At 35.4% G+C, this 27,283-nt stretch overlaps 2 protein-coding genes across 2 annotated transcripts; both read right to left on the bottom strand.

The window, feature by feature from the left end:
• Positions 1–4,576: 4,576 nt before the first annotated feature.
• Positions 4,577–19,435, bottom strand: LOC110100654 (shugoshin-1). Its single transcript, XM_020828254.2, has 10 exons — positions 19,112–19,435; positions 18,763–18,929; positions 18,622–18,659; positions 18,427–18,514; positions 18,321–18,344; positions 6,028–6,096; positions 5,887–5,940; positions 5,689–5,791; positions 5,540–5,594; positions 4,577–5,153 (listed from the first exon to the last, which is right to left on the bottom strand). Exons 1-10 carry the CDS (start codon positions 19,143–19,145, stop codon positions 4,850–4,852), a joined length of 936 nt encoding a protein of 311 aa, XP_020683913.1. The 5' UTR covers positions 19,146–19,435; the 3' UTR covers positions 4,577–4,849.
• A 3,336-nt stretch (positions 19,436–22,771) lies between these two features.
• On the bottom strand, positions 22,772–24,764 carry LOC110100656 (protein NRT1/ PTR FAMILY 8.1-like). Its single transcript, XM_020828258.1, has 3 exons — positions 24,608–24,764; positions 24,308–24,525; positions 22,772–24,220 (listed from the first exon to the last, which is right to left on the bottom strand). Exons 1-3 carry the CDS (start codon positions 24,762–24,764, stop codon positions 22,772–22,774), a joined length of 1,824 nt encoding a protein of 607 aa, XP_020683917.1.
• Between the last annotated feature and the right edge of the window lie 2,519 nt (positions 24,765–27,283).

The raw sequence follows: 27,283 nt of genomic DNA, 5'->3' as shown, positions 1-27,283 counted from the left end.
ATACTGGGCTGAATGACATGCTTATCCTCAGGGTTCTCTCATATTACCCCTTTATTACGTGAACTTCCTCTATTTATTCAACAATCTCCAATATTGATCCTCGCTCACTCCAGTTGTAGTACATCTTTTGGGGGGTTGACACCTTCATGACAACCTTTAGATAACACGCATGTGATTGGACGAGATTACCCCATCAATGTAATGTCTCAGTAGCTTGATAGAAACTTAATCAACATGTGCTACATCAATATGACTACTTTGAATGTATTAGGAGAGGTTTCCTGCAGAGTATTTAGTAAGTGGTCGGTGCATCCATGATAATAAAATTAGCCATACCAATGTATTAGTGGTCACCCTCTCCCTAGGTGATTTGTAGGGCAATTACACCTTCAGTGTTCCTATGCTAGCTGAGAATCCTTAGAGGGAACTCAAAGTGAAAGTGAGATGGGAGGCAAGCAAATCCATTTTTTATTGAAAACATATTTAAAAAATTATATTAGTAAAATTATCAATTCCAATTATAATTATTTCAATTTAGCAGTTGACAACCAGAGATATGATGATTATAGCTTCATTGAAAGCATTTCCACTCGTAGACCTATCAACTTTACAAAAATGACATGAGAGATGTCGATCACTTGCCCTCATGAGGTAGTAAAAACTCAACTCGTTAATTTAAATATATCAGGTAAATACTCTATTGAATAAATGACTGATCGAGAAGGCTTTATATAGAGAAGAAGATATTTAATTGAAAATAGGTATGAATTATATATATATATATATATATATATATATATATATATATATAATTTAGAAAAAGTTGTATCGTGTGTTGCTTTCAATACTATTACTTCAGCCCAAATGATGATATTGATGACTCAATCAATTCAAGACTCGAGATCTCATTTGGGAAGCAATAATAGCATCATCTTTATGAATAAGAATTTTAAATTTTTTCAGCATATATGACCATTACCTTTAAGAGAAATAAAGTTCCTATCGAAGTGAAGAATTGGCTATTGCATATCGAGAAAATCTTAGATGGTATGTTTTTCCTATAAGAGACAAAGGTTTCATTAGCCATATTTGTACTAAATGGACAGGCTGAAAGATGGTGGAGGGGACAAATTTAGGATTAGCTAGGAGGAATGCCCACTATTTAAATTAAATGAGAAGAATTTATGCATATTTGTAGAGACTAGTTTGTGCCATTTATTTGTAAGGACGAAAGCAAAGGATAAATTTATGGGGTTAGTTTAAGGAGATAGATCATTGATGTATTATGAGGTTGAATTTATTTTTTTGTCAAGATATGGACCTCAATTAGTTCAACCATAAGTTTTTATTAGTTTTAAGTGATATAATTAGATAATTTATTATCCTTTAAACATTGATGACTATTCAGTTTTGAGAGAAAGGACTAGGAGAGTTGAAATGGATACTCACAAAAGGCTTGAATTCGAGAAGAAGAAATAGATAGTGTGAAGGTTCACAAGATTCATAGTTAAAACCATTATCTAATCAGTCAGAAAAGTCTAATAGAATAAAGAAAATTTGAGAAGCATTGGCTGTCAGTTTAGTATGAATGACTGCATTAAATGTGGGAAACATCACATGAGTGAATACCTTTCTAGAACTAATACTTGCTATTGGTGTCATTAACCCGGACATATAACTAAGAATTATCCTCCACTTGGATAAAGACCCTAGGGAGAAATAAAAGCTACTTTTGTACCTTCTTAGTAGAACTTTGGCAGATAGAGGGTAATTAAGTTAGCTACATCAACCCCAAGTCAAGATCAAAGCCAACAGAATACCTAGCCTATAGTATATGCATTATTAAAGAAAGTTGCTAGGGAGTCACCTGAAGTAATAATAAGTATATCTTTTTTTTATATATAAAATTTAATTTACTTATTTGGGATAATTAAGTGCCAAATAAATTGCATAATAGTTAATAATAATGTTCAAACTGTCCGATTTAAAATCCTTATAGACACAATAATAATTCAAAAAAAAAAAAAAAAAATTGTATGAATTTTTTTTCGACACTATACTTTCACATTCTTTCATCTCAAAAGAATTTGTTAAATCAGTTGGATTAAATATTTTAAAGTTGCCTAAAACTTTAGATGTTATAATGCCAATTGGCTAAGTATGAATCTTAATAGTAAATGTTAGATAAATTTCAACATAATTGAATGAAAATTTGAGGCAAATTTAAATGTGTTACCCTTGCATGAATTTGATATAATCTTAGTAATGGATTGACTATCTAGCTATTTTATCGCTATAGATTGCAGTAAGAAGATGGTGAAATTCAAATTACCCTGAGAGAAATAACATAAAATTTATATAGATAGATGACTTTCATCAATGGTAATAATCTTGGTTAGTCTCTGTGGAATTTGACTGTGTCAATAAGTCAGATTTTACTATTGCCTAAGACCTTAAGTCAATTTCTTGTGCTCACTGAGGGCCCCCCCTGCTTGATTTGGGTGTTTTACACCCAATTTTTTTTCTCCATATAACGCCTTGGTGGTGTGTACAAGAGCATCCCAATATTATGCACCCGGGCGCCTGAACGCTATGTTCTTGAGCACCCCAGAGTTGTAAAGTTTGATGGGAGGGATGATAGATAGCAGAACGCCATAGCGCTATATTCTCAGCACAACAGCACTGTCAGATGGACCAAATGGCAGAGGTTGAGGACCATATTGCTCCAAACTAGCGTTGCAGTGCTTCGAGGTGGACTGAGCAGTTTTCTTTCTCATTTTTTAAAGGGTGGCGCCCCTTAGTGGTATATAGAGGATTTTCTCTTTTGTTTAGTGTGTGTGAGAATGATGTTAGAGTGAAGAGAATAGAGAGAGAGAGAGAGAGAGAGAGAGAGAGAGAGAGAGATGTACTTATTTCTTCCAATTTTCATAGTGTTTTTTTTTTGTGTGGTGTGGCTCTATAATTTTTTCTTCTAATTTTAAGATTTTTCACATTAAATCATGGTGTACTTTACTTTTCACTGCTTTTACTTTCTTGTTTATTTTATTGTGTGGTTTACTTCTTTCCCCAACAACTGGTATCAGAGCAAGATTTTTCAGTTTGAGTGGGAGTAATGGCTAACGAAGCAAGGTAGAAGATTGAGAAGTTTAATAGTTTGAACTTCATATTCTAAAGGATGTAAATTGAAGATTTACTATATTAGAAGTTGTATTTACCATTGAAAGGAATCACCAAGAAGCCAGATTCTATGACTATGGAGGAGTGGGAGGTTATTGACCTAACTGTACTTAGTTTGAAATGATTTTTCAATTTCCTCTTTTATTGTATTCAATATTATAAATGAAAAGACTACAGTTGATCTCATAATTGTATTGACTAACATGTAGAAGAAGCCATCTACCTTAAATAAAGTATTCTTGATGGAAAAAAATATTCAATATGAAGATGTTGGATAACACTCTAATGACAGAGAACCTGAATAATCTGAACACTATGATGAGTCAGTTGTGTTTAGCTAGCATTAAGTTTGATGATGAGGTGAGAGTGTTGCTGCTGTTATCTTCATTGCTAGAAAGATGAGACGGGCTTGTTACTATTGTGAGTCAAATTGTGGGGTTAGTACTTAATGAAGAGGTTCATATGAAGGAAAATAGTGAATCTTCAAATTCTACTTTGAATATTGAAGTAAGAGAAACATGTTTAAAGATAAATCCTAGTACAGTGAGATCTAAATTAAGGAGAGGAAAGTTTACTTCTGGTAAAGGGAAAGTTATGTGCTGGAGCTATGTAAAGAAGAGTCCCTTCAAAAAGGGTTATACAGTTCCAAGGAAAGATAGTGTTGAAGGTCAAGACAAAGATCTTTCTATAAACATATATGTAGAAGAGTGTCAGTCAAATTCTCTGATTTTATCTCTGGATAATTATGAATCTTGGGTTATAAATTTAGGTGCAAGTCTTAACAAGGATACATTCAAGAACTATACTCAAGATGTTTTGGATAAAATATATCTGGTAGACAGTAGGCCCTGCAGTTTTATTGGACAGGGAGATGTTGATATTAGAATGACCAATTGGTCAATTTCAAGACTGAGAATGTTAGGCATGCTCCTTGTTTGAAGAGGAATTTAGTTTCCGTGAGTGAACTAGCAAACTTAAACCTTTGCAAGAGATTCATAAAAGGCTAAAAAAGGGGGTTATGGTTATAACTCGCTACAATTTTGAAGATACCATGTATGTTATCAATAAAATATTAGATTCTATTAGAGTAGCTAATTTAGATATTGATGGAGGTCATTGACATCGAATGATTGGTCCTATGAATAAGAAAGATATGCATTCACTGCTTACTAGAGAAAAGCTTCATGGTAACTTTATGGCTCTAGTGTCGACGACTAGCATCAGGAGGCCGATCTTCAGCATATCCAAGAAGACTTTTTTATTTGATCTATTTGGAATTTTGAATGAATCACATTTCCTACTTGCAAGGCCTTAGGTGAGTGAATTAAAGAAACATCACATCAACTTCACTATATAATAATATCAAACAAGAACATGAGGAATATGATCTTTGCAAGGTTTCAACCATTAATTAGATTTCCATCATCATCGTCAATTAAGTGAATAAAAATGAAGAGCACAACTTTTTGAATAAAAATGAAAGCATATTAATTCTATAAAGCAGTATCAAACAACAAAACTAGAAAATTATCTCAACTGAAGAACAAAACTAGAAACTAATCTCAATTGCTTTTCAAAACTCATTAGCTCCTCAGCATCAAAACCAGCTGAGCATATTTGTTTGTAGAGAAAAGCAGCAATTCAGTACATCATATTAAGGCTAATCACATTACTACTCAGACCTTCGTAGTTTGGCGTTGAGAGGCATTTCTTTATAGCAATTGACCTTCTCAGCTGCCCTGCGTAAGGGTCTTCCCAGAGATGTTCTCTTTAAGCTCGACGTAAGTTGGACTTCTTCTTCCTCAACTTTCACTGGCTTGGTTGTTGGAGCAGACGGCTTCAGCTGAAGGGAACTTCCTCCCTTGTTGTCTCCTGAGCACATTGGAAACTTTGTATCCTCAATCTCGAATAAGTCCTCAGTTGGTAGGCATGATTCAGCTTTCAAAATTATCGATTTTCTCCTTAGAGCTGGTTTCCTGCTTGAATTTGACTCTCGAATTAGTAACAGTTCGGTTTGTTTGGCCACCATTAATTGCATTACCATAGAGTGATCAATTAGGGCATTTCCAATGGAACGGCAAACAACTGTTTTCCGTTCTTCTGTTGCTCTAACCGATCGACAATTTTGCTGCTACTTCATCGCGGGTGAACAGTGCGACGCTAATATTGACGTCGCACTGTTCACCCGCTAAATTTATGTGTCAACGGGATTTACCCGCGAAATGGAAAAAGACGGTTACAAGATGTCGAAGCCCGCGAAATAGAGTTCGATTGGAACAGAATTACCGTATTTTGGAGTTTTGCTGTATTTTGCAGTGGAAAATGGGGTTTTCGGTTGGAGATGCCCTTAAAGGCAAATTACCTTGGGTTTTCCTCCTCGGTGGTTGTTTGATTCGTTATAGGCATGGGTGCAAGTGCTGCGAGTAGAGATGAAATTTTGTTTTCAACAATGAATGAGAGTTTATTCAATTGTACAAGGGAAAAAAGAGAATGGAGGTAGCTTAAGCTAACATTGGCTTCGCTGAGGGCGCTTCCTGTTGGGAAGACAAGTCCTCTTATGTGAAGCTAATTGAGATGTTTCTACGGCAATCTCAGCAGGCTTAACGCGCCCTTCCTGCATTCAGAAAATGGAAACAACAAAGTTTCACTGAGAAAAAGGCTATGAGCAACAAGCACTTTCACCATCAAACAAGAACGGTTTTCTCATACCAGATTGGTACTATTATGAATTCGCATGTTTTGCTTGTTCAATTTCTTCTGTTCCTGAAAGGAATATAGAAAGGCAGCAATTGTGGTAAGAACGATAAAATTTATTCATTGCGAAGCAACTAGATTATGACACAATCATACCTCCAAATCCTGGGTTTTTACTTTTAGAGCAGTTGATGTGCAACCAAGTTCGTGCTGTGCTGCTTTTAGCTACACCACAACCAAAAATACCATATTATAAGGTTTCAAATACACCTCAAGTTAGGAGGAGATGTTGTGCTTCGTAAATGAGGAGCAAGTAAAAAATTCAGAGAGAGAATTGATTTCAAGGGCTCATTTGCTTATGTAATTTAAACTACATATATAATTTCAAAGTCCCTAAAAAATGATGAATTCACAATCACAATCAAAATAAAAAATAATAGGGTGGTGCATTTTCGGTTACTATCTTGAATCCTAAAAATGTGTTGATCAAGCTAGCTAATGACCTAAATTACTGTAGGATTTTCTCTCACCGATCATATTTCATCGCTAACTGTTTCATGATGTTCATTAGCTAGCTAGCTAATGGTCTCCCCTCATTGACGTTAATGTTGAGTCGCCTATTGTGCCCGTGTGGGTCTCTTTTCCCAGTTTACGTTCTCACCTTTTTTCACCTCGCATTCTTCATGGTTTGGGCTTTATATTTGGTAGGGCCATTGCGTGTTGACAATGCCACTTCGAACGGCACTCGGACGACTGTTACTCAAATTCTTGTGGAACTAGATGTCACGAAACGTTATACTTCTTAGGTGTGGCTTGGCTCTGAATCTATGGGATACATCCAAAATATTGAAATGGAGGTTTTCCCATTGTATTGCTCTCATTGTAAAACGCTTGGTCATTCTAAAGAGGTTTGCCCTATTTTATTTCCTAAGATGGATGTGCGCATCCCTCTGTTCCTGAGGTGGCCGTCGTGGAGGCGGCTGATAATCCTGTTATTGGTTTGGTTGAGGTGGTGCTTAATGAGGGGGTACCTATTAATGATATTACTCTTGACAATGATTATATGGTTGTTGTGTCTCCTTTACTTAATGAGGTGGGTCCTGTTATTGCGAATGTTGTAGAGTTAGGTGTTGGGGTTCCACACCGTGATGATGTTTTAGTTTCACCTACTGTTGTCCTTCAGCCGAGTGAATGCGTTGTGTTGAATGCTCCTGGTGAGTCTGATGAGGGTTTGTATGACTTGGTTGCTCCTATTGTTGAGGGGTGGAGGCGAATGTTGGTGTGATTTAGATGGATAGGTGCCTTGGTTCACCTGGGGTTGTAGATGTCCCTAGTGTGGTGGTTGTTGTTCCTCCCCTCCTGGGATCTGCGATGGTTGCTGGCAATGTTTCTGTTGATCATTTGGATGCTTTGGTCAGGATTCCCTCCGTTGGGGGGAGTGATTGTGATGTTTTGGTTGATGTTACTGTGGGGCTTATTTCGCCAAATGTTTTTAAGTCATCGATTTTGTCGTGTGAAGGGGAGTCCTGTTTGAGACAAATTGATTGGTTGGATGACTCGATGGATTCTTCGTGCGATCTGGATGATGATTTGGAGGATGAAGTTGAGGCCTTACAAGGCTCGTATGGTTTGGATATCTCTAGGGCTTTGGGTCCCCCTTTCTCTCGTGGTGGAAAACGGCATCATTGCAAATCTAGGAGATAGTTATTCTGCTCGCCCCATGGATGGCCAGGCTCGGTTGCAACCTTGGTGGTCCCCTTTGGTCTTTGATTGTGGTTGTTTCTGCCTTTTATGGACTTCGATCCAGGTTGCTTGGATACTCTTCGTGGATGTTTGCTCGGGAGCTGTGGCTTTTGGTGCGTTAGAGTTTGCTAATACTTCCTTGTTGTTATTTTTTGTTTTGACTTGCTTTTTATCTTCTATATTTAGTTGGATCCAAAGCTCATAGGTTTTTATTCAAATGATGTTTTTTTAGTGAGCTTATGATCTTTTAAGGTCTTGTAATTTTTATCCTTATTAACGCGTTGGCCTTGTCGTTGTTCAAAAAAAAAAATCTCTTTAAAAAAAAACAATCAAAATTAATAGAATCAGAATCAACATATTTCTACAATTTGGTTAGTATCTATAAGCAACCAAACGAGTAAAATTCAAATTGTCGTTTCTACAACTTATTTACTATCTACAAGCAACAAAATGAGTAAAATTAAAATCATCATTTTCTACAACTTATATAGAATCTGCAAGCAACTAAGTGAGGAAAATTAAAATCACCGTCTTCTACATCTTGTTTAGTATCTACAAGCAACAAAATGTGCTACTATAGAGAATTTTTTCAAATCAAGAAGAACATTGGAGGTTAGTAATCAGGGACAATGAAGAGCAAAGGAATGCAAACAAGACAATCTAAGCTTAAAAATAAAAGCTCAATGCAGATAATCAGCCATTGAAAAAAAAAAAAGAACTTTCCAATTGTTTTATAATTTTTTTTTCTTTCAACTGGCCTAGTATTCTCAATAACAATAAATCTATCATTGTTCAGTAATCGGACCATTTTGCTAGGGTCTCTCTTATGTTTGGTAACCCTCGATGGCCTCTCACTGTTCCTCTTGATTTTTCTCTATTGCTCACCCCTCCTTTCTTTTTGGATTGAAGGTTTGTGGTAGGAAGTGCTTGTAAAAAATTAGGAAAAGCCTTTGCTTAAATTTGACTCCAGCAATTTCAGAAAATCAACAACAAGAAAATCAAGAATAAAACATACAAGAATACTTTTTATTGAAATTCTTATGAAAGAAAATATAAGATACAAGTGGATCTTCAATTAGAGAGAAAGATTCGATTCTCCCAAATCTCTAGCCACCGGGGCTAGAGTCCAAACACCCCAAGGCAATCTAGTTTCAGCAAACAACACATAACCCTAACCCCCCTAGGAAAACCCCCCTACTTAAAAGCATACAATAAATGACAAATACCCAAATAGCCCTCCCCCAATTCCCTTCCAAATTTATCATATTTCCTTAATTATTTTCCTCCCTACCCCCAAATCTGTACTCTTTAATCAGGAAATATTTCTTAATTAATCCCCTCCAAATCAGCGAACAAGAGCCGTTCCTAGAAAGGGCGGCATGACCAGTCCAGCAGGGACCCTATTTAATAATACCTACAGTCTTCTTCTTCTTCGGAGTCTCCCTAAGAGTACCAGGTGCAGGCTCCTTGGATGCCAAAAAGGTTGTTGTCATCTTGTACGAACATCCTAAGTTGCTACCTCCATCCCCCCTCTCTCCAAGTGCCTCTGATCCTCCACTAACTGGGCTAGCTCTATCGCCTCTCCCAAATCATAAGGTTTCATCACTCTAAATGCTGTCTGAATCTCTAGTTTGAGCTCTTTCATAAAGTTCCCCTCTAATACAGTCTACAGAAGCCAGTCCAATCGGCTAGCTAGGTGCTCAAACCACCCATAGTACTCCACCATTGTTCCCTTCTGCGTTAGAGAGAAATACAAACCACCCATAGCACTCCACCATTGTTCCCTCCTGCGTTAGAGAGAAATACTGCTCATAAAAATCCCCTCCACTGCTGGTTTTGAAACTTCCAACAAGCAGTCCTTAAACTCCCTCCAGGTCCATATGGGTCGCCAACGTTTTCCCCTCCAAGCACATTCCGATGGCCGTCAGTCTCTCCTCCATCAATCTATAGACGGTAAAGTACCTTTCCATAATGTATATCCATCAATGTGCATCCTCTCCCTCAAAAATATGCATCTTCAGCTTCCTGACCGATCTCCTTCGTTCCCTCTGTTTCCTCCAAAATTTCTTATTCCCCAAGGAGGTGATTAAGATTGCAAATAAACAAATAGTTCAACGAGCTGCTCATAGCTCGGCTCAATAAGAGCTCGTTGATGTTCATTTAATAAGGTAAAAGAACGACCTTGAAAACTCCTTATAAATACTCGATAGCTAAATGAACGAGCTTGAATAGCTTGTCGTTTGGTTTGTTTATATTCACGAACAATATTGTTTAAACTCATGAACATGCTCGTTAAGAATCTCGATTAGATTTTAAAAATAATAATTATTAAAATTATTAATTTAATAAACTATATTTACTATTTAGTTAATTAAATTTATTAAATAAAAAAATAAAAAATGCTTATTCTCCCGCTCATGGCTCTTACGCTCACGTTCAAAAACTCCCGCTCATGGCATATTTCAGAATCCCACTCTTATTCATGCGTCACTAGGTTAGTCTCACACTGCAAAAAATGATGTTAGTTTCACTCTATAAAAAGAAAAAAAACAGTGTGCCTCATTGAGCTTAGACGGAAAAGCGGACTGGCGAAGGAGCAGGGGCGACTTCTTTCATCTAGCAGTTGGGCTCAGGAATCGAGTTGTAGGCATTTGTAAATTTTGAGCGGGCAGGCTCGGCTCATTAAACGAGCATCTCAATAAGAGGCTCGACAGGCCTAAAATTAATCGAGCTCGAATCTGAATACGAGCTAAGCTTGAACAAGGGATTTTTAAACGAGCTCGAGCTCGAATATGTACCAAAGAAGCTCGAATTATATCGAGCTGAGCTTGAACACATTCTTGGCGAATGAGCTCGAACAGGCTGATGCTCGACTCGACTTGCTTCATTTGCAGCCTTAGAGGTGGTTCTCCCCAGGTGTCCCAATCATCTCTTTTATGCTCGTACCCAAACCTTTCGTCAAATTCCCACATTCTCCTTTCAAAATCAGCCCCTCTCCTTTCAGTACCGCTTCGATCATAATTAGTCCCACCCCTTTCAAATTACGACCCTCTCCTCTCAAATTCAGCACCCCTTCTTTCATTCTTAACCTCCTCATACATCTCCCCATACCTTCTACTCAGCTCATCCTTAGCAATAAGCTCTAGGGAAGACATTCTCTCTTTTACCTCGAGAATCTTCACTTCCTCGGTTGTCAATGACTTCCCTTGCTTCCGACGACACCGTTTTGAGTTGGCCCTCAAAGCAACTTTTCCAACATCTCCTCCAAGATGAAAAACTTTCCATCAATATTCTCATTGACAGCTAAAATTTGACTTTTAAAATCTAAAAGTTGATTTTGGATATAAAAAATTTCAGATTTCAATTGTCCGATCTCACCTTCCAATACTTCTACCTTTCTTCCTATCATAGGTACCAAGATTTAGGCTCCACTAGCAAAAAAACAACTTTGTTATGAATATTGCCTCCAAACAACAAAAAAATAGCAAGATCGGAGAGGAAACTTAGCTGAAATCAAACGAGAAAAAGCTTCTATTTTAGCCCAAGAAACTGCTTTGATAACAATTTGATAGGAAGTGATTTTAAAAATTTAGGAAAAGCCATGGCTGAAATCTAATTTCAGCAATTTTAAAAAACCAACTACAAGAAAATCAGGAATAAAACACACAAGAACACTTTTTTACTGAAAGTTTTATGAAAGAAAATACACGATACAAGTGGATCTTCAATTGGAGAGGAAGATTTGACTGGATCTCCCAAATCTTTAGCTGCCAGCTAGAGCCCGAACACCCTAATTTCAACAAACAAGACATAACCCTAAACATGGAAAAAACCTCATGGCTTAAAGAAACAATAAATGACATACCCAAACAGCCCTCCAATTTCCTCCCATATCTACCCTCTTCAATTAGAAAATATTTTTTAATTAATCCACTCCAAATTAGCCCCCAAGAGTTGGGTCTAAGAAAGGACTGGCAGGATTGGTCCAGGAGAGACCCGATCTAATAGTTTGTTTTGTTTTTTTACTTCTTCTACCCCTACACTAAGCACTAGTGCATGCACTCCTCTACCTCCTCTTGTAGTGAAGAGAATCTATATGAAAACACTCTCTTCATAAATCACTCATCACTAGTATTTTCTATCACCCAAAATTTTCTTCAATCTAGATTGTTTCGTCGACAATGAATAATGTCGGCTTTCCCACCCTTAACTTCTAATAACCTAAAATGGCATCCCACTCTATTTTAGGCTCCCACTTTCATCATTTGCAAAAAAAAAAAAAAAAAAAAAAAAAGAATAACAAAAATATTTTGAAAATTATTTTATGGAATAGTGCTACTCACTTATCTATGTTAATTCTCTCAGGATTGACTTAAAAAATATTATTTTTTGTTGGATGTCCTGCTCCCAAATTGCGGTCTTTTATATGAAGCTAAAAATATTCAAGACAAGCTCATTCTTTCTACTAACTCTGAAGCAAATGACTTATTTAGAGGGCAAAAGCTAATTGGTTCTACAAAGATGAAGATGATGTGAAAGTTTATATTATAAGATTAAAGGTAGAAGAAATAAATATTTTATTAGTGAGCTGTCCACTCTCTGAACACATTACACTTTAAGCTATCAATTTTTTTCTCTGGTATTTGAAATCAGCAACAGATGTCATCTTATCTTGCCGCCCTCTTGGTTTGAATTTAACTTTGGGCATGCAAGTTGCTTTAATTTGGCGTTTCTTTGATTAGGATATACTTGTTACTCTTTAAAGTCTTGACAAGAAAAATGTTTCCCTTGGCCGTGATGTTTTCACATTGAGATTTTTATTAACTTTGATGATCTTATTTGTACTCAAGTCATTATGCCTATTAAGGATTTATTTCAAACTAGTAAGCTACATAATGAGGATAAATATTTGTTAATTGCTCCAATAGAAAACAACTTGCATGCCTTTAAGTAATTGAAACATCAGACATATCTCTATGAATTACTTATTATAAACTGATTGCTATGCTCTTGATTAATCACTTAAAATCTATACTTCATCTTATCATCCATCTAACCAAAGCCATCTTTTCTAAATGAATTGTGATCTCTAACGATAACGCTCTTGCTAGTAAAATTCATAAGGGAAAGATATCGTGAAGGGAATAGCATTAATAGATCCTTCTTGTTGCAAAGCAAGACTTCATAACAAAGGTCTTCTAAGGCAATTTGTGTAATGGATTAGTGGTTGTATATATGATATGCACTATTCTGATATTATCAGTGAAAGTTTGAATGGTTATTTTAAATCTTTTATAGAGTTGAGACAAACTTGTCCTCTCTTACCTTACCTTTTAACATTTATATTATGAATTGCTCCTCTTTGATCAAGAATGATCTTCGTTAGAAGAGTTTTTTCCATCAAATTAAAAATAAAGCTTTTTTGGTTAGCTCAATTCACAAGTTTTTACTGCCTATCTTGGCTTAAGGTGAACTATGAAAAGAGTGAGAACAGTTTTGCTAATTCTGTCTCTAATGTTGCATCCCTTTTCCCTCATTCTTAACTTCAAGATATCCATCATCCTCTAAGATTTTGACAAAAAAATTACCATCCTTTTAGATAATCTTTTTCCTAACAAACTTTAACTTTTGAGATCTACTATTTTAAATTATATAGATTTTAACAATAGATTGTCACATATGTTTAAAAAATCAACATATCTTCTTGCTAGCAAACTTCAACTTTGAAAACTACTATTTATAATAATATAACATACTGAGTTCAATCTCTTCACATGTCAAAAAACATTATTAAAAATTACTAACTGATGCTCTCACTTCTTTTTTCATGGTGGCCTTCCAGAAAAAATTATTACATTGCTTAGCATCATATTGCTTTACCCCAAAAGAATGGGGACCTTGATTTACTTTGTCCGCACTGAACACTAGCTGTAAGATGACTTATTTCTTCAAACTTTTAGCCCATAACTCTTATAAAAAATGGTCTTGAGCTTCTACCTGGGAATCACACCTTAACATCACTTTTTTTTTATAAAAAATTATTCATGTTGCTAACTTTATGAGAAAGCGTTTCAAAAATGGTCTTGAGCTTCTATTTTGAATTATATAGATTTTGACAATTGAATATCATCTCTTTTTAACAAAATTTCAACAGATCTTGTTTAGAACTATAAAACATATTGATTCCAATCACTTCACATGTCGAAAAGCATTATTAAAATTTACCAACTAGTGCTCTCAGTTTTTAATGTTGGCCATTCCAGAAAAATTAATTGCATTGCTTAGTATCATGTTGCTTTGCCCAAGAAGAATGGAGACCTTGGCTAATATACCTTGTCCGCACTGAACACTAGCTCTAAGATGACTTGTTTCTTCAAAATTTAAGCCTATGACTCCAGTTAGAAAGGGTCTTATGATTCTATTTGGGAATCACCTTCTACTAGCCATCACTCTTTTGTAGAAATTTATTCTTTTTGCTAACTTTACGAAAAAGTGTATCAATTTTAATGTGAGAAATGGTTCCAATCACAAGCTCCTTAGTGCTAAATGACAACATTTTATTGGAATATTATGGTCCAATGTGTAGGAATTCAACTCTGTTTACTATATTACTAGATCATTGATGGCTAATCCCTCGAGTTTCCCTCTCTCTCTCTCTCTCGCAACTCACATATACCAAACTATTTTGATTGTGCCTAATTAAGGGGACGGACAAAATCCTATGACATCGTAGGCAAAATGCTTTGCATTCCCACCTCCCTTGTGTGGATTAGGAAAATATACATTTGGTTCAAATGACACCCTCTTAAATTTTCCCTATACACATAGATGGCTCCCTACATGACCATAAAACAATTAACAATCTAATAGCCAAAGGCCTTAACGGAAACTCCAACTTTGTACTCTAATTGTGCCTCTTAATTTTTATTTATGGGTAGTATCGTTGTCTTTTAGAGTTGACTATTTAGTTTCAATTTGGTTGTATATTTATATACTCTTTTGATTCATTTTCATTTAAATGAGTCTCTATTATATTTTTGTCACACATTTTGCTCTAGAGTTTTTTATATTGTCATTGTCTTCATATTAAGATAGCTAAATATTTTTTGGTTGATGATATCTCCTATACTATCACAACTTCCAATAGATATATTTTCTTGATCTGTAGTCATTTGTTATTCTTTCTAGTATGTAGATATTGGTTCTCTCTATTAGCACTTGAAGACATCATTGGGCTTTGGATTGACTTTGTTGTGGACTTCCTTGTGGTTCCATGAAACATAGTCTGAGCTCGATTTTCCACTTCTATATCATCATTCTCTCTTAGTTTTTGAGAAAATGACCATGAGTCCTCATTGTTTTTTTTTTTTCTTTACTAATGATTTTGCTTCTTAATCTTTATCTTTAAGGCAGTATGTTTGTCTTTTAAAGTGAATCTTTAGTTTCAATTTGGTGTATATTGATTAATTTTCAAATAATGGAGCTTGATTTATGGTCATGTTCTTTTAGTTTCTAAGATAATGACTATGAGGTCCTTGTTATTTTTTTTCATTTACTACTATGATGATTCCGCTTCTTGATTTTTATTTTTAAGGTAATAAGATGTCTTTTAGAGTGACTCTTTAATTTTAATTTCGGTGTATATTCAAGTACTCATTTGATTCATTTTCAATTAATTGAGACTTAGCTCTAAGAAATATATTTTCTAGCTCTACAATCACTTGTGATTCTTTCTAGTATGACGATATTGATTCTCTATCACCACTTGAAGACATCATTGGGCTGCAGATTGATTTTTGTTTTGGACTTTCTTGTGTTCCCATGGGACTTAGTCCCACTTCTATATGATCATTATCTTAGTTTTAAAGACAATGAACATGAGTCATTAATATATTTTTTCTTTACTACCATGATTTTACTTCTTGATTTTTATTTTTAGGGCAATATGCTTGTCTTTTAGAGTGACTCCTTAGTTTTAATTTTAGTATATATTCACGTACTCATTGATTAATTTTTAATTAATTAAGCTAAATTTTATGTTTACCACATTTATATGGCCATTCTCTCTTAGTTTCTGAGATAATGACCATAAGTCTTTACTAATTTTTCTCATTTACTACTATGATTTGACATCTTAATTTTCATTTAGGTGTATAACTGTATATTCATGTACTTGTTTGATTCATTTTCCATTAATTGAGGCTCAGTTCATTTTCACTAAATTGAGTTTTATTTCTCATATTTTAACTCTTTTGATTAATTTATTTTTTAGGGCTATATGTTTTTCTTTTACACTAACTCCTTGGTTTCAATTTTTGGATATATCCACATACTCATCGATTAATTTTCAATTAATTCAGATAGATTTTATGTTTGCCACATTTATATGGTCGTTCTCTTTTAGTTTCTGAGATAATGACCATGATTACTTGCTAATCTTTTTTCATTTTCTACTTTAATTCTACTTCTTGATTTTTATTTTGTGTAGCAAGGTTCTCTTTTAAAGTGATTGTCATAGCTTCTAACATATATATTTCTAGGTCTGCAGTCACTTGTGATTCTTTCTAGTATGAAGATATTGGTTCTCTCTATTACCACATAAAAAGATCATTTGGTTTTGGATTGATTTTGATATGGACTTCCTTGTGGTGCCATGGAACAAAGTCTGAGCTTGTTTTAATTTTTTCTCTTAGTTTTTTAGACAATGACCGTGAGTTCTTGCTATTTTTTTCTTTATTATTATGAATTTGCTTCTTCTTCTTTTTTTAGGCTGTATGTTTGTCTTTCAACGTGACTCCTTAGTTTCAATTTTGGTGTATAAGCTATATTCACATATGCATTGATTAATTTTCAAGTAATGGAGCTCGATTTTATTTTTGCCACATCTAAATGGCCAATTTCTTTTAGTTTCTAAGATAATGACCATGAGTCCTTATTAATTTTTATTATTTACTCTATGATTTTGCTTCTTGATTTTTATTTTTTAAGATAAAAAAGATTGTCTTTCAGAGTTATTCTTTAGTTTCAATTTCAAAGTACTCATATGATTCATTTTCAATTAATGGAGACTTGGCCCTAATAGATATATTTTCTAGGCCCACAATCACTTGTGATTCATTCTAGTATGATGATATTAGTTCTCTCTATCACCACTTGAAGACGTCATTGGGCTTTAGATTGATTTTGTTGTAGATTTCCTTGTGATCCCATGGGACATAGCCTGAGCTTCATTTCATTTCTGCCACATCTATATGGTCCTTGTCTCTTAGTTTTTGAGACAATGACAATAAGTCCTTACTATTTTTTTCTTTACTACTATGATTATGTTTCTTGATTTTTATTTTTAGGGCATTATGTTGTGTCTTTTAGAGTGACTACTTAGTTTAGATTTTAGTTTATATTTACATACTAATTGGTTAATTTTCAATTAATTGAGCTAGATTTTATGTTTTCCACATTTATATGACCATTCTCTCTTTAGTTTCTAAAATAATGACCATGAGTCCTTGCTAATATTTTTCATTTACTACTATAATTCTACTTATTGATTTTTCTTTTTAGAATAGTAAGGTACTCTTTTAGAGTGATTTTTTAGTTTCAATTTAGATATGTATTCATGTACACATTTGATTCATTTTCAATTAATTGAGACTTAGCCCTAACAGATATATTTTCTAGGTCCACAATCACTTACGATTCATTATAGTAGGACGATATTGATTCTCTCTATCACCACTTGAAACATCATTGGGCTTCATATTGATTTTGTTTTGAACCCCCTTATGGTCCCATGGGATATAGCCTGAGCTCGATTTTATTTTTCCTACTTCTATATTCACATACTAATTGATTAATTTTCAATTAATAGATCTAAATTTTATGTTTTCCACATTTATATGTCCATTCTCTCTTAATTTTGAGATAGCAACGACAAGTCCTTGCTATTTTCTTTTTCATGCTATGATTCTACTTCTTGATTTTTCTTTTTAGGATAGTAAGGTACTCTTTTAGAAAGACTCTTTATTTTCAATTTCGGTATGTATTCATGTATATGTTTGATTCATTTTCAATCTCTTCATCACCACTTGAGGACACCATTGGGCTTCAGACTAATTTTCTTATGGAATTCCTTGTAATCCCATGGGATATGATCTAAGCTCGATTTCATTTTTGTCACTTCTATATGGTCATTCTGTCTTAGTTTTTGAGACAATGGCCATAAGTCCTTGCTATTCTTTTCTTTACTATTATGGTTCAGTTTCTTGAATTTTTATTTTTATGGCAATATGTTTGTCTTTTAGAGTGACTTCTTAGTTTTAATTTTATTCTATATTCACTTACTCATTGATTAATTGAGCTAGATTTTATGTTTGTCACATTTATAGGGTCATTCTCTCTTAGTTTCTAAGATAATGACCATGAGTCCTTGTAAATTTTTTGCATTTACTACTACGATTCTACTTCTTGATTTTTATTGTTAGGGTGGTAAGGTTCTCTTTTAGAGTTACTCGCTGAATAAAGATAAGTTAATATAGCAGAGAAATGTTATCAAATACAAAATTTTCATCAATTACTAAAATAAAACAAATCAATGCTCATTGAAACGATGTTAGAATATTTCCATTTTTAAAAGAAAATGAAAAAAAATTTTCCTTGCCATCGAATAATAAAGGCATTGTCATAGAGACGGCTAGAAAGGCACTTACTCTGTCTTTACCTAGGTTGAGCTCCTGCAACCAAAAGATGAGTGGTTAAGTAGAAAAATCATACAGAACTGACACTAGAAAGCAATTAAGAGAAAAGCCAACCAACCGCTAGCATTTGAGAGTGAGCCTGAGCAAGCTGCCAGTTCTGCTGATTTAGTTTTGCCACCATCAATCGGAGATTCTGCACCTCCGTACTGCTCATTTCAATTACTTAAGTTTGTCATTAATAGGAAAAAAAGTAGATTATGGCAAAAGACAAGGAAGCAGTCAAGTAAATAATTATGGAAAAAGATTCACCCACTTTCTTTCTGCAAGAGCCCTCATCAGAACATTGTTTTCCTGAAACCGACATTCCAATGCAAAAGTAAGAAAGTCGACTAATCAGATTGTTTCTGCCTCCAATTTGAGAGAGTGATGAAAGTAGATTGAAAGAGGAATGGACCTTGAGAAGCTTGGCGATGTATTCGTTGACCATCATGGGAGATCCGGCCTTCCCATATTCATGATCTTCAGTGACGAGTACATCGCCAAGGTCGCTGATCGACAAGTTGGTTATGTCAGAAAGCCTCTTCCTTGGTAAAAGTATCGTCTTATGCCTCCACTCTCCGGCTGAAATACATTAATCAATGCAACTAAGGCTCCCGGGTGAGCAATAGAAAAAGTAAAAACCCTGAATCCGATTCTCTTCCGGCAGAAACCCTAACCCTTGTCTTGATTTCCAAATACTCATTCATTTTGGCGGAATGAAAGGGCTTTCCTAATTACACTATCAGACGAAATAGGTATCGTACCTTTAACTCCATGGGAAGTGTTGTTCTCCATCATCAGGAAGCGGGCTTAATCTATTGTTGTATCGGGAGAAAGGAGAGCGCAACAAACCTAATTCTTCCCAAGCGTCAGAGAAGCGCAGGTCTACTGGGGGCTTCTGTCGCAGCAGAGAGTAGTAATCATTCATTCAAATTCTTGACGTTGTGAGATTGGAAGCAGAACTTAACCAAGAGAGCGGAAGAGATCAAAGACGGAGAAGTGAAAGAGAGAGAAAGAGGTCAGAGACCAAGAGAGCCGCAATATGAGAGAGAGAGAGAGCGACCGAGCGAGAGGGAGGCTTGGGAGAATAACGGATATCCGAGCCTAGAATTTAAATAGATCTGGAAGGGAGGGCTTTAATGCTTTAGTTGAAGCAATTCATCTTTTAGTGTGGCCACTCCTGTAGCCACCCCCCATTCATTGAGCAATTATTACGTCCTCTAACAGGACGTAGAGCTACATTCGGCCGCCAATAACATATCGCCACGTGCTCTTACTCTAAACCGCGCGGCCCGACGACTTGACCCGGAGCGGAACCCGGGAATGCTATGTTCGTGATTTTCTCGGTATTGCTCGGTATTTGCTCGGTATTTGCTAGGTATTGCTTTGCAAAAATGAGAAATACCGCCCTGTGAAGACCAATACCATGCAAATACCGAGTTGTATCGAGTTTTTTACAACTCGGTACAACTCAGTATTTGCTCAGGATTTGCTCGGTATTGCTAGAAAAAACTCGGTACAACTCGGTACAAACTCGGTACAACTCAGTATTTGCTCGGTATTGCTAGGGATTTGCTCGGTATTGCTAGAAAAAATTAGGTACAACTTGATATTTGCTCGGTATTAGTAGGTATTTGAAATATATCCAAAAGGTGATGAGATGTTGTTCGGCTCGTCAAGGATTTAAAAAAAATGCACGTGCGAGAACCCAAAAAATAACGGGTCGGGTCGACGACTTTTCTTCATGCTACGTGACGCTAAAACATTGGTGGCCGAACGTAGAGGAGCGTACGTTCACCGGACAGAATAAAAGTTTCCATTCATTTGCTTTGTTTCACTTCTAACTGGCTACAGAATTGGCTATCAAGTAGACAAAAGGGGTGGACTTGACCGTTGCAGAAAGTTTTCAAGCAAACCCTTTACAAAAAAAAATTTTTTGGGAAGGCCAAAAACAATATATTGCCGAGATATGCCAAGACCCATTTATTTTAGGAAATTTTGTATAAAAGTCCTTGTAGTTTGGAAATATTTTATTTTTATTTTAGTGAATAAACTGTTTTAATTATTGTAAAATGTTAACCAGCAGGATTTGAAATACTAAATAATTTTTTAATATGATTTATCAATTAGCTCTTTTTTGGTGGCCCGATCTCGTTAAGCGGGCGGCTAAAGTCGTGTTGGCCCGCTAAATATAACATATGCATATTTATTTTTTCTTCAGTGATGAAGATGTAAAATTCTGAAGAAAATAATTTACTATTTACATGATTTTGGCTTCATTCAGGATGGTTTTTTTACTGCTTCTTAAATTAATTTTTTTAGTACAAAAATTAAGACTTTGTACTAAAAATCTGTTTTAAAATGTAATAAGAAAGTTTCCTCAAACAAAGTCTTAGAAATTTCAAAGAAGAAGCTAATTTTTAATTTTATAATATACCATCTATAAAAGGAACTGATCGGGTCCGGCAATTCAGATATTAAATATATATAAGCATCAAAAGAAATTAATGAATTTGTGAATGGATGTTAAAGGATGGACTTAGAGTGGGGAAAAAAAATCTAGAAAGTGCTAAGAGGATTAGAGCTTCAAAATTGGCCGAGTTTTTACTATCAAAAGAAGGAAAAAAGTTCTAAATTTTCCTCATAACATCTTATTTATAAGGTCATGTGGGTTATAAGAATTATAAGTAATAGGCAAAGGTCACATGGGTGCAGTCCAACAAATTACAAAGTTTATGCTATTTATGATTTTCAAAAATAATAATAAACACTCTCACTATTAATCAATCATTAAAAAAAATCCTTAAAAAGTGTTTAAATTATCCGATGTAAAATCAAAAATAAATGAAGCTATTTGACAAACAATTAGTTTATACATTAAGTCACTATTTCAATTCAATAATATGGAAATAAAGCCATTATTAGTGATACATCATCACAAAATTAGCTTGATCAGGCACGAATCTCGAGGCAAAAACTAGTTGGAGACTTCAAAAATTAAATCCGGGAGCATCCGAACTCCGATTTCAACGATCTTACAGTCACAGGACGCAACAATTAGGAACTTTTATTTCACATAAAGTCTTGCTAAGACTTCGGTTGTGACAACTTTTTTATTGCTTCTTAAAGCAACTTTCTAACATAAAATTTTTAATTTATTAAAAAATTGTTTTAAGAAGCGGTAAGAAACTCATATCAAATGAAGCCTAATTTTATTGAATTATCTTAATGCAAGGAAGAATAAGCTAGATTTCGTTTGTGACAACTTTCTTACTAGCTACTTTCTAAAACAGCTTTTTAGTACATAATTTTTTTGAACTAAAATTTTTTGTACTAAAAAATTGCTTTATAAAGCAACAAATAAGTTGTCCCAAACTCAGGAGCAAATCTTGCAGCTTTTTTTTTTCAGGGTGGACAATTTTTTATTTTATTTTTTGTAAGAGGATGGACAAATATGCTTATGAGTGATAAAATTAGAGCAAAAAAGATTTTTGAGGGGGGGGGTTCAAAATACCCAAAATAAACTTCAAGATATTTTGATATAATTTACATTAAGATATACTTGATTATCTTTGAATTTGTGCTACAAATAATATTAGAATAAGATCAAGAATATTTGAGTCAACCTTAAAATAAATTATATGAGGATAAACATTCAAATTCTTCCATGGATTCAATGATTCATGATTGAAATATCCTTTTCCTTTAGTGGTGTAGGCAAGTCAAACTGATTTTATAAGCCGGCAAAAGCTCGACTTAATAAATGACTATTGAGCTAAATTTGCTAAGCTAAGGAGACAATATTGAGCCAACATTGACCAGCTAGACTCCTTAGCACATGAGCTGGTTCATTTAAAAAATATTAGTTAAAATATACTTAAATTATATTAGAATGCAGGAGTTTAAGCATAAACCTTTAAAAAATATTTAAATTTATATGCCATTTTATTATATCAAGTCATTCTTTATTACTTCTCTTTAATTTTTTTTTAATTTTAATATAATAATTATTTGAATCATAATCATTTTCTATTTTTAATAACAAACGAGGCATCTCGAATTAGCGGAATTAAGCTCAAACTCTATTCAATTTAGGCTTCATTTGGGACAGCTTTCTTAATGCTTTGATTTTCAAAATACAGTCACAATTTTTATTTAACCGCTGCTTTTTCATTGTTTTCAATAATTTTTTATACATAGAAAGCTGCTTTCTACATCTAACTTTAAAAAAAAAAAAACTTTCTTCATTACTATTTTCCAATATACTTTACAAAAAATTGCACCCATTTCAAACTAATCTTTAATTAATATTTTATTTGAGGCAACTTTTTTAATATTTTTTGAAGCAACAAAAATTTTTATACTAAAAAATTATTTTAAATAACAGTAAAGAATGATCTCTCAAACGAATCCTAAGTTCAAATTTAAATTAAAAGGTTAGTCGAATTCGAGTCGTTTACACCTTTTTCCTCCATTATCAACCCATCTGGCTCAGCTTCATCGTCGTTATTTCTTGACGCGGCACCACGCCCCTTATAAAACCTAGTCACCACCACGTAAAAAATACAAAAGTTCACAGCGTTAATGGCACAAACAATCCAATACAAGTAATCCAGCTTACTCCGGTTAAGATCTCTCCTGAGCCAGCCTCTCGCCACCCCTCCCGTCTTCCTCTCCACAACCTTAACAAGTATTGTATTCAGCCAGCTCCCCACGCCAGCTGCACTCAAAAAGACAGCGCTGCTTAGACTCCTTGTCCCATCCGTCGCTTCGTAGTAGAAGAACTCCAATTGCCCAACGTAGGTGAGCACCTCCGCGATTCCCAGAAGAAAGTACTGCGGAAACAGCCACCAAAAGCTCAGCTTGCTCCCCGTGTGGGCCGAGCTTCTACGGTGGTGTTCCACCTGCGCGGCGACGGCGAAGGTTGGGATGCTGACGAACAGGCCAATCCCCACCCGTTGAAGCGAGGAGAGCCCACGCGGGTGGCTCGTGAGCCGCCGGAACAACGGGACTATAAATCTCTCGTACATGAGAATGAAAATCAGAGAACTCGCCGCAGCGAAGATAGGCACAGAGCCAGGCGGGACGACGAAGTCGCCGGAGAGCCGGCGGTTCATTACTAACCCCTGGGCTATGAAGAAATTCATCTGCGAGAAAGCAAGTTGAAAGGCGATGGTGGTGACCCATATTGGGAGGATTCGCATAAAGGCCTTCAATTCCTCCACCTGCGTCACCGTGCAAAGCCTCCACCGGCTTTGATCACCGTCGTTCACATTAGACGCCCCAACCGCTGCCATGTCAAGGAAGCTTAACTCCCTCGTGTGAGGGAGCTTCCTCGCCCCGTAGATGGCGGACTCCTTGGTCTTCACCTCGAAGAGCTCTTCCGCGTTCTTCGCTTGTACCCCCTTCGCGTAATTACGGGAGGCGGCGACAAACACCTGGAGAAAGCGGGTGAAGGGGCTTCCCCTTGGCTTCTGGTAGCGATACCTGCGTTTCCCGGCGACCAGGATTAAAACAGAGGAAACGTTGATGACGGCGGACAAACCGAAGCCCCAAGCCCAACCCATCTGGTCTTCTATGTAAGCGATGAGGGTTATGCTAATGCAGATGCCTGAGGTCAAGGCGAAGAAGAACCAGTTAAAGAAGGAGGATTTCTTGCGGGCTTCAATGGGGTCGGCCTCGTCGAACTGGTCGGCGCCGAAGGTTGAGATGCAGGGTTTGATGCCGCCGGTGCCGAGCGCGATAAGCGCCATAGCGACTAACAAAACACCGTTTTGCGGGCCCGTGGCGGATTCGCAACTTTCGCTGCCCAAAGCGCATGGCGGCGGCCGCAAGCTGTCGATGCTCGCTGCCAGCGTCAATAACACAGTGCCCTGCAACAAAAAGGTTCATTTCACATTAACAAATAAAGGTTCAAACGTGGTGCATGTTTCTAAAAAAAAAAAAAATTAAAATTTTACCGCAGCGTAGATGGGGGAGAAGATGACAACAATGAGAAAACGACCGAGATACGAGTCGGCAAGAAAAGCCCCGAGAAGAGAAAGCATGAAAGCAGAACCAATCCAATTAGTTATACGGGTGCTTGCATCCGGCAAAGCTTCATGCATCTCCTTCGTCAAGTATATCATCATATTGATCAATATTGCAAAGAAGGCAATTCTCTCTGCAACCTCATTCACTATATTTTACCCATAATCGCTTAATCACTTCGCATAATTAAACGCTTAAAATAAATTAAATTTTAAGTCCAAGATACAAACCGATGATAAAAGGCGCGGCTTTCCATCCGCCGGTGGTGACCTTATCGGCGATCTTGCCCTGGTAGTCGACGGCGCCGTTGCTTACTAGCGTTGATGGGGACCTGTTAGCAGAAGCGTCGACGGCGTGATCGCCGGAGATGGAAGCTTCAACTTTCATATTTTGTTTTGTTTTTTTATTCTTTTCTTTTAGTTGATTACATGAAAGGATTAGTTATGAGAGCTATTTAATGACTGATTTCCACTACAAAATTATGTTTGAGCAGCTAATGTTTTGACAGATGCACAAAGTATATTAAATTATGCGATTAATTAAACTTTAATTTTCTTAAGAAAATTTTATTATTTTTAGGAGGATTTACATCAAAATCACAAAATTTTTATGCCTTTACATGTTTAATGTTTAATTTTATATTTTTATATAACGGTTTAATCTCCCAACATAATATATATATATAATCATGCATGTAATTTGGTATTAATAATATAATTTATTTATAGAAAATTTTTTGTATTGAAAAATATGATAAATTAAAAGTTTAATATAAAAAAATTTTCCCAAAAAAAAGTCGAGGCCAAAGCTAGCGACTTTACTCAATTAAAATTTTTTTTTTCATCTTTATTCGAATGGTCAAAAAATGTAAAGATTCTATATTCTTAAATTTGTCCTTAATGTAGGAAGCCATTGCCGGCATTTACATCGTCTACATAGGGCGTTTACGTGTTACCAAAGCAACAGCTTTCTTTAACATTGACTAGTAAAAAGAGTTGAAGAAGAAATGAGTGAGGACTCTTTAACGGCTAGCCAACATTGTTATTGACGAGATTGCCAAATTTCGATTATCCGGGACCGCGAGGTTGCAAGGAAAAGACAAAAGGACTTTTTCCGGTCTGGTTGTAGTTTTGATTTGCCTGAGGGCTGACCGGGTTTTTTTTTTCTTTTAGAGTTTGCAAAATAAGAAAATGAATAATTTTATATATGAAATAGAAAAATGAACTTGAACTCGAGCTTGGCTCATATCAATAATGATGGGACTTGCAAGTTGCAAGCCATCTTCGGACATCGAGATAAAACGTGGTGGCTATGTGAAGAAAGCGTCGACATGATCCTCTACTGAAGAAGAAAAAGAGGCATTGACATGACCTTCTACTAGAAAAGAAGAAGAAGAAGCCGTCGACGTGAACCTCAGCCGAAGAAGAAGAAGAAGTCGTCAACGTGGATCTTCATCTTAAAAGAAGAAGCCATTAACGTTGCCCTCCATAGGCGTCGACCTCATGGTCCTCCTTAAGCTTTAATTATTTTCTTTGAAAATCTGAATCCTAAATTCCTAATTAATTTAATATTTTAAAAGATTTTTATCTATAGGTGCCTGCAATCCTATTAAAAAAATAAGGCAGGTGCCAACAACCCTTTAATGACTCCCATAAAAAGAAAACCTACTTTCATAATAATGAAGAGAACATATAACAACCACCTCATAATTAGCGGTCAAGCACATCTAAAAAATCATTTGACATGTGAGCTAACTCACAAGCTTGTTGAGCCCTATCAAGATTGAACTCAATGTCATTTAATATGTGAGCTCGAGTTTAAGCTTAGCTCATGCAAGCTCATTAAAGAGTCAATCTCAAGTCAAAGTGGGTTACTTACACCCCTACTTTGCCTAAGTCTCACCCATATAGTTGTTACATAGTTACTTGGTACTTTTTAATTATATTATATTTAGAACAACATTTGTTTATGCTGACAACAGTGCCAATAAAAAGAAATATATGAAATTTATAGTTTACATCTCTAAAACCATTATAGATCTCTAGCTCATTCTTGGGGATTTCTATTGTATTAGATCCATTGATGATAAAGTTAGTGAAAATGCTCCTCACTCATGTAAAATGATTGATTTTAATAATTGTATTTTCAATGCTTATCTGCTTGAACCTTCCCTATTCCACTCTACTTATAGCTGGGTCAATCAGCATCTTCAAAGCCTTATAAGAAATCTTCTAAATATGGCATTCTATAATGACCTACATTTGAATAATTTCCCTCACTCCTTACAAAACTCTAACCATTTCTTAGTCTCATTCATATGGAGCACCAAATCAATATCAAAATTCTAACCCCCAAACGTTTATAGCGATCACTTTCTAAGAATTTGGTCTCATTACTTCGAATTTATGGATGTTATTCCTTCACTCTTTATAGTCCATTTATGTTTGAGGGCATCCTCTATTTACTCTTATCAACAAACTCTACAATGTTAAAATTGCTTTAAAAGCTATCAAAATTCAATCTTTGTGTGTTTAGAAGGTAATCCTCTCAATAATGATCTTCATCGCCAAGCCTACTAAGTGTGGGAATGATTAGATTAATCAAAGAGCTAAATGTTCATAATTAACTAAAGAAGAAGATCTCAAATTTCTTTACCAGAAGATCATAAGTAGAAGAAGCCACAACTTCTTCAGAGAAATAAACACTAATCATGGTACCCTTCAATTTATTGAGAATATCTATGGTGAAGCTATGTATCATTTCTTCAAACTCTTTATTAAGGATGACCTCTCATCAAATCATTGTTTGGATGACTCCCTATCTGACCTTGTGGTTGATCAACTCAGTCTTATCATTGGCTTCACAAAAGATGAAATAAAACTTGTTTTGTTTGAGAATAAAAATAA

The sequence above is a fragment of the Dendrobium catenatum genome, unplaced genomic scaffold (genome assembly GCF_001605985.2).
Source record: "Dendrobium catenatum unplaced genomic scaffold, ASM160598v2 fragScaff_scaffold_658, whole genome shotgun sequence".
Taxonomy (NCBI): domain Eukaryota; kingdom Viridiplantae; phylum Streptophyta; class Magnoliopsida; order Asparagales; family Orchidaceae; genus Dendrobium; species Dendrobium catenatum.
This window is presented reverse-complemented; position numbering and strand designations above follow the sequence as displayed.

What these genes read in the sequence shown, in the direction of transcription:
- LOC110100654 (XM_020828254.2), bottom strand. Translation starts at nt 19,145, where the DNA reads ATGATGGAGAACAACACTTCCCATGGAGTTAAAG. An exon ending in AGGGCTCTTGCAGAAAGAAA is followed by an intron (nt 18,515 to 18,621) that starts GTGGGTGAATCT and finishes TGAAATGAGCAG; the next exon opens with TACGGAGGTGCAGAATCTCC. An exon ending in CTCACTCTCAAATGCTAGCG is followed by an intron (nt 18,345 to 18,426) that starts GTTGGTTGGCTT and finishes TTTTGGTTGCAG; the next exon opens with GAGCTCAACCTAGGTAAAGA.
- LOC110100656 (XM_020828258.1), bottom strand. Translation starts at nt 24,764, where the DNA reads ATGAAAGTTGAAGCTTCCATCTCCGGCGATCACGCCGTCGACGCTTCT. An exon ending in AGCCGCGCCTTTTATCATCG is followed by an intron (nt 24,526 to 24,607) that starts GTTTGTATCTTG and finishes GGTAAAATATAG; the next exon opens with TGAATGAGGTTGCAGAGAGA. An exon ending in TCTCCCCCATCTACGCTGCG is followed by an intron (nt 24,221 to 24,307) that starts GTAAAATTTTAA and finishes TTTTTGTTGCAG; the next exon opens with GGCACTGTGTTATTGACGCT.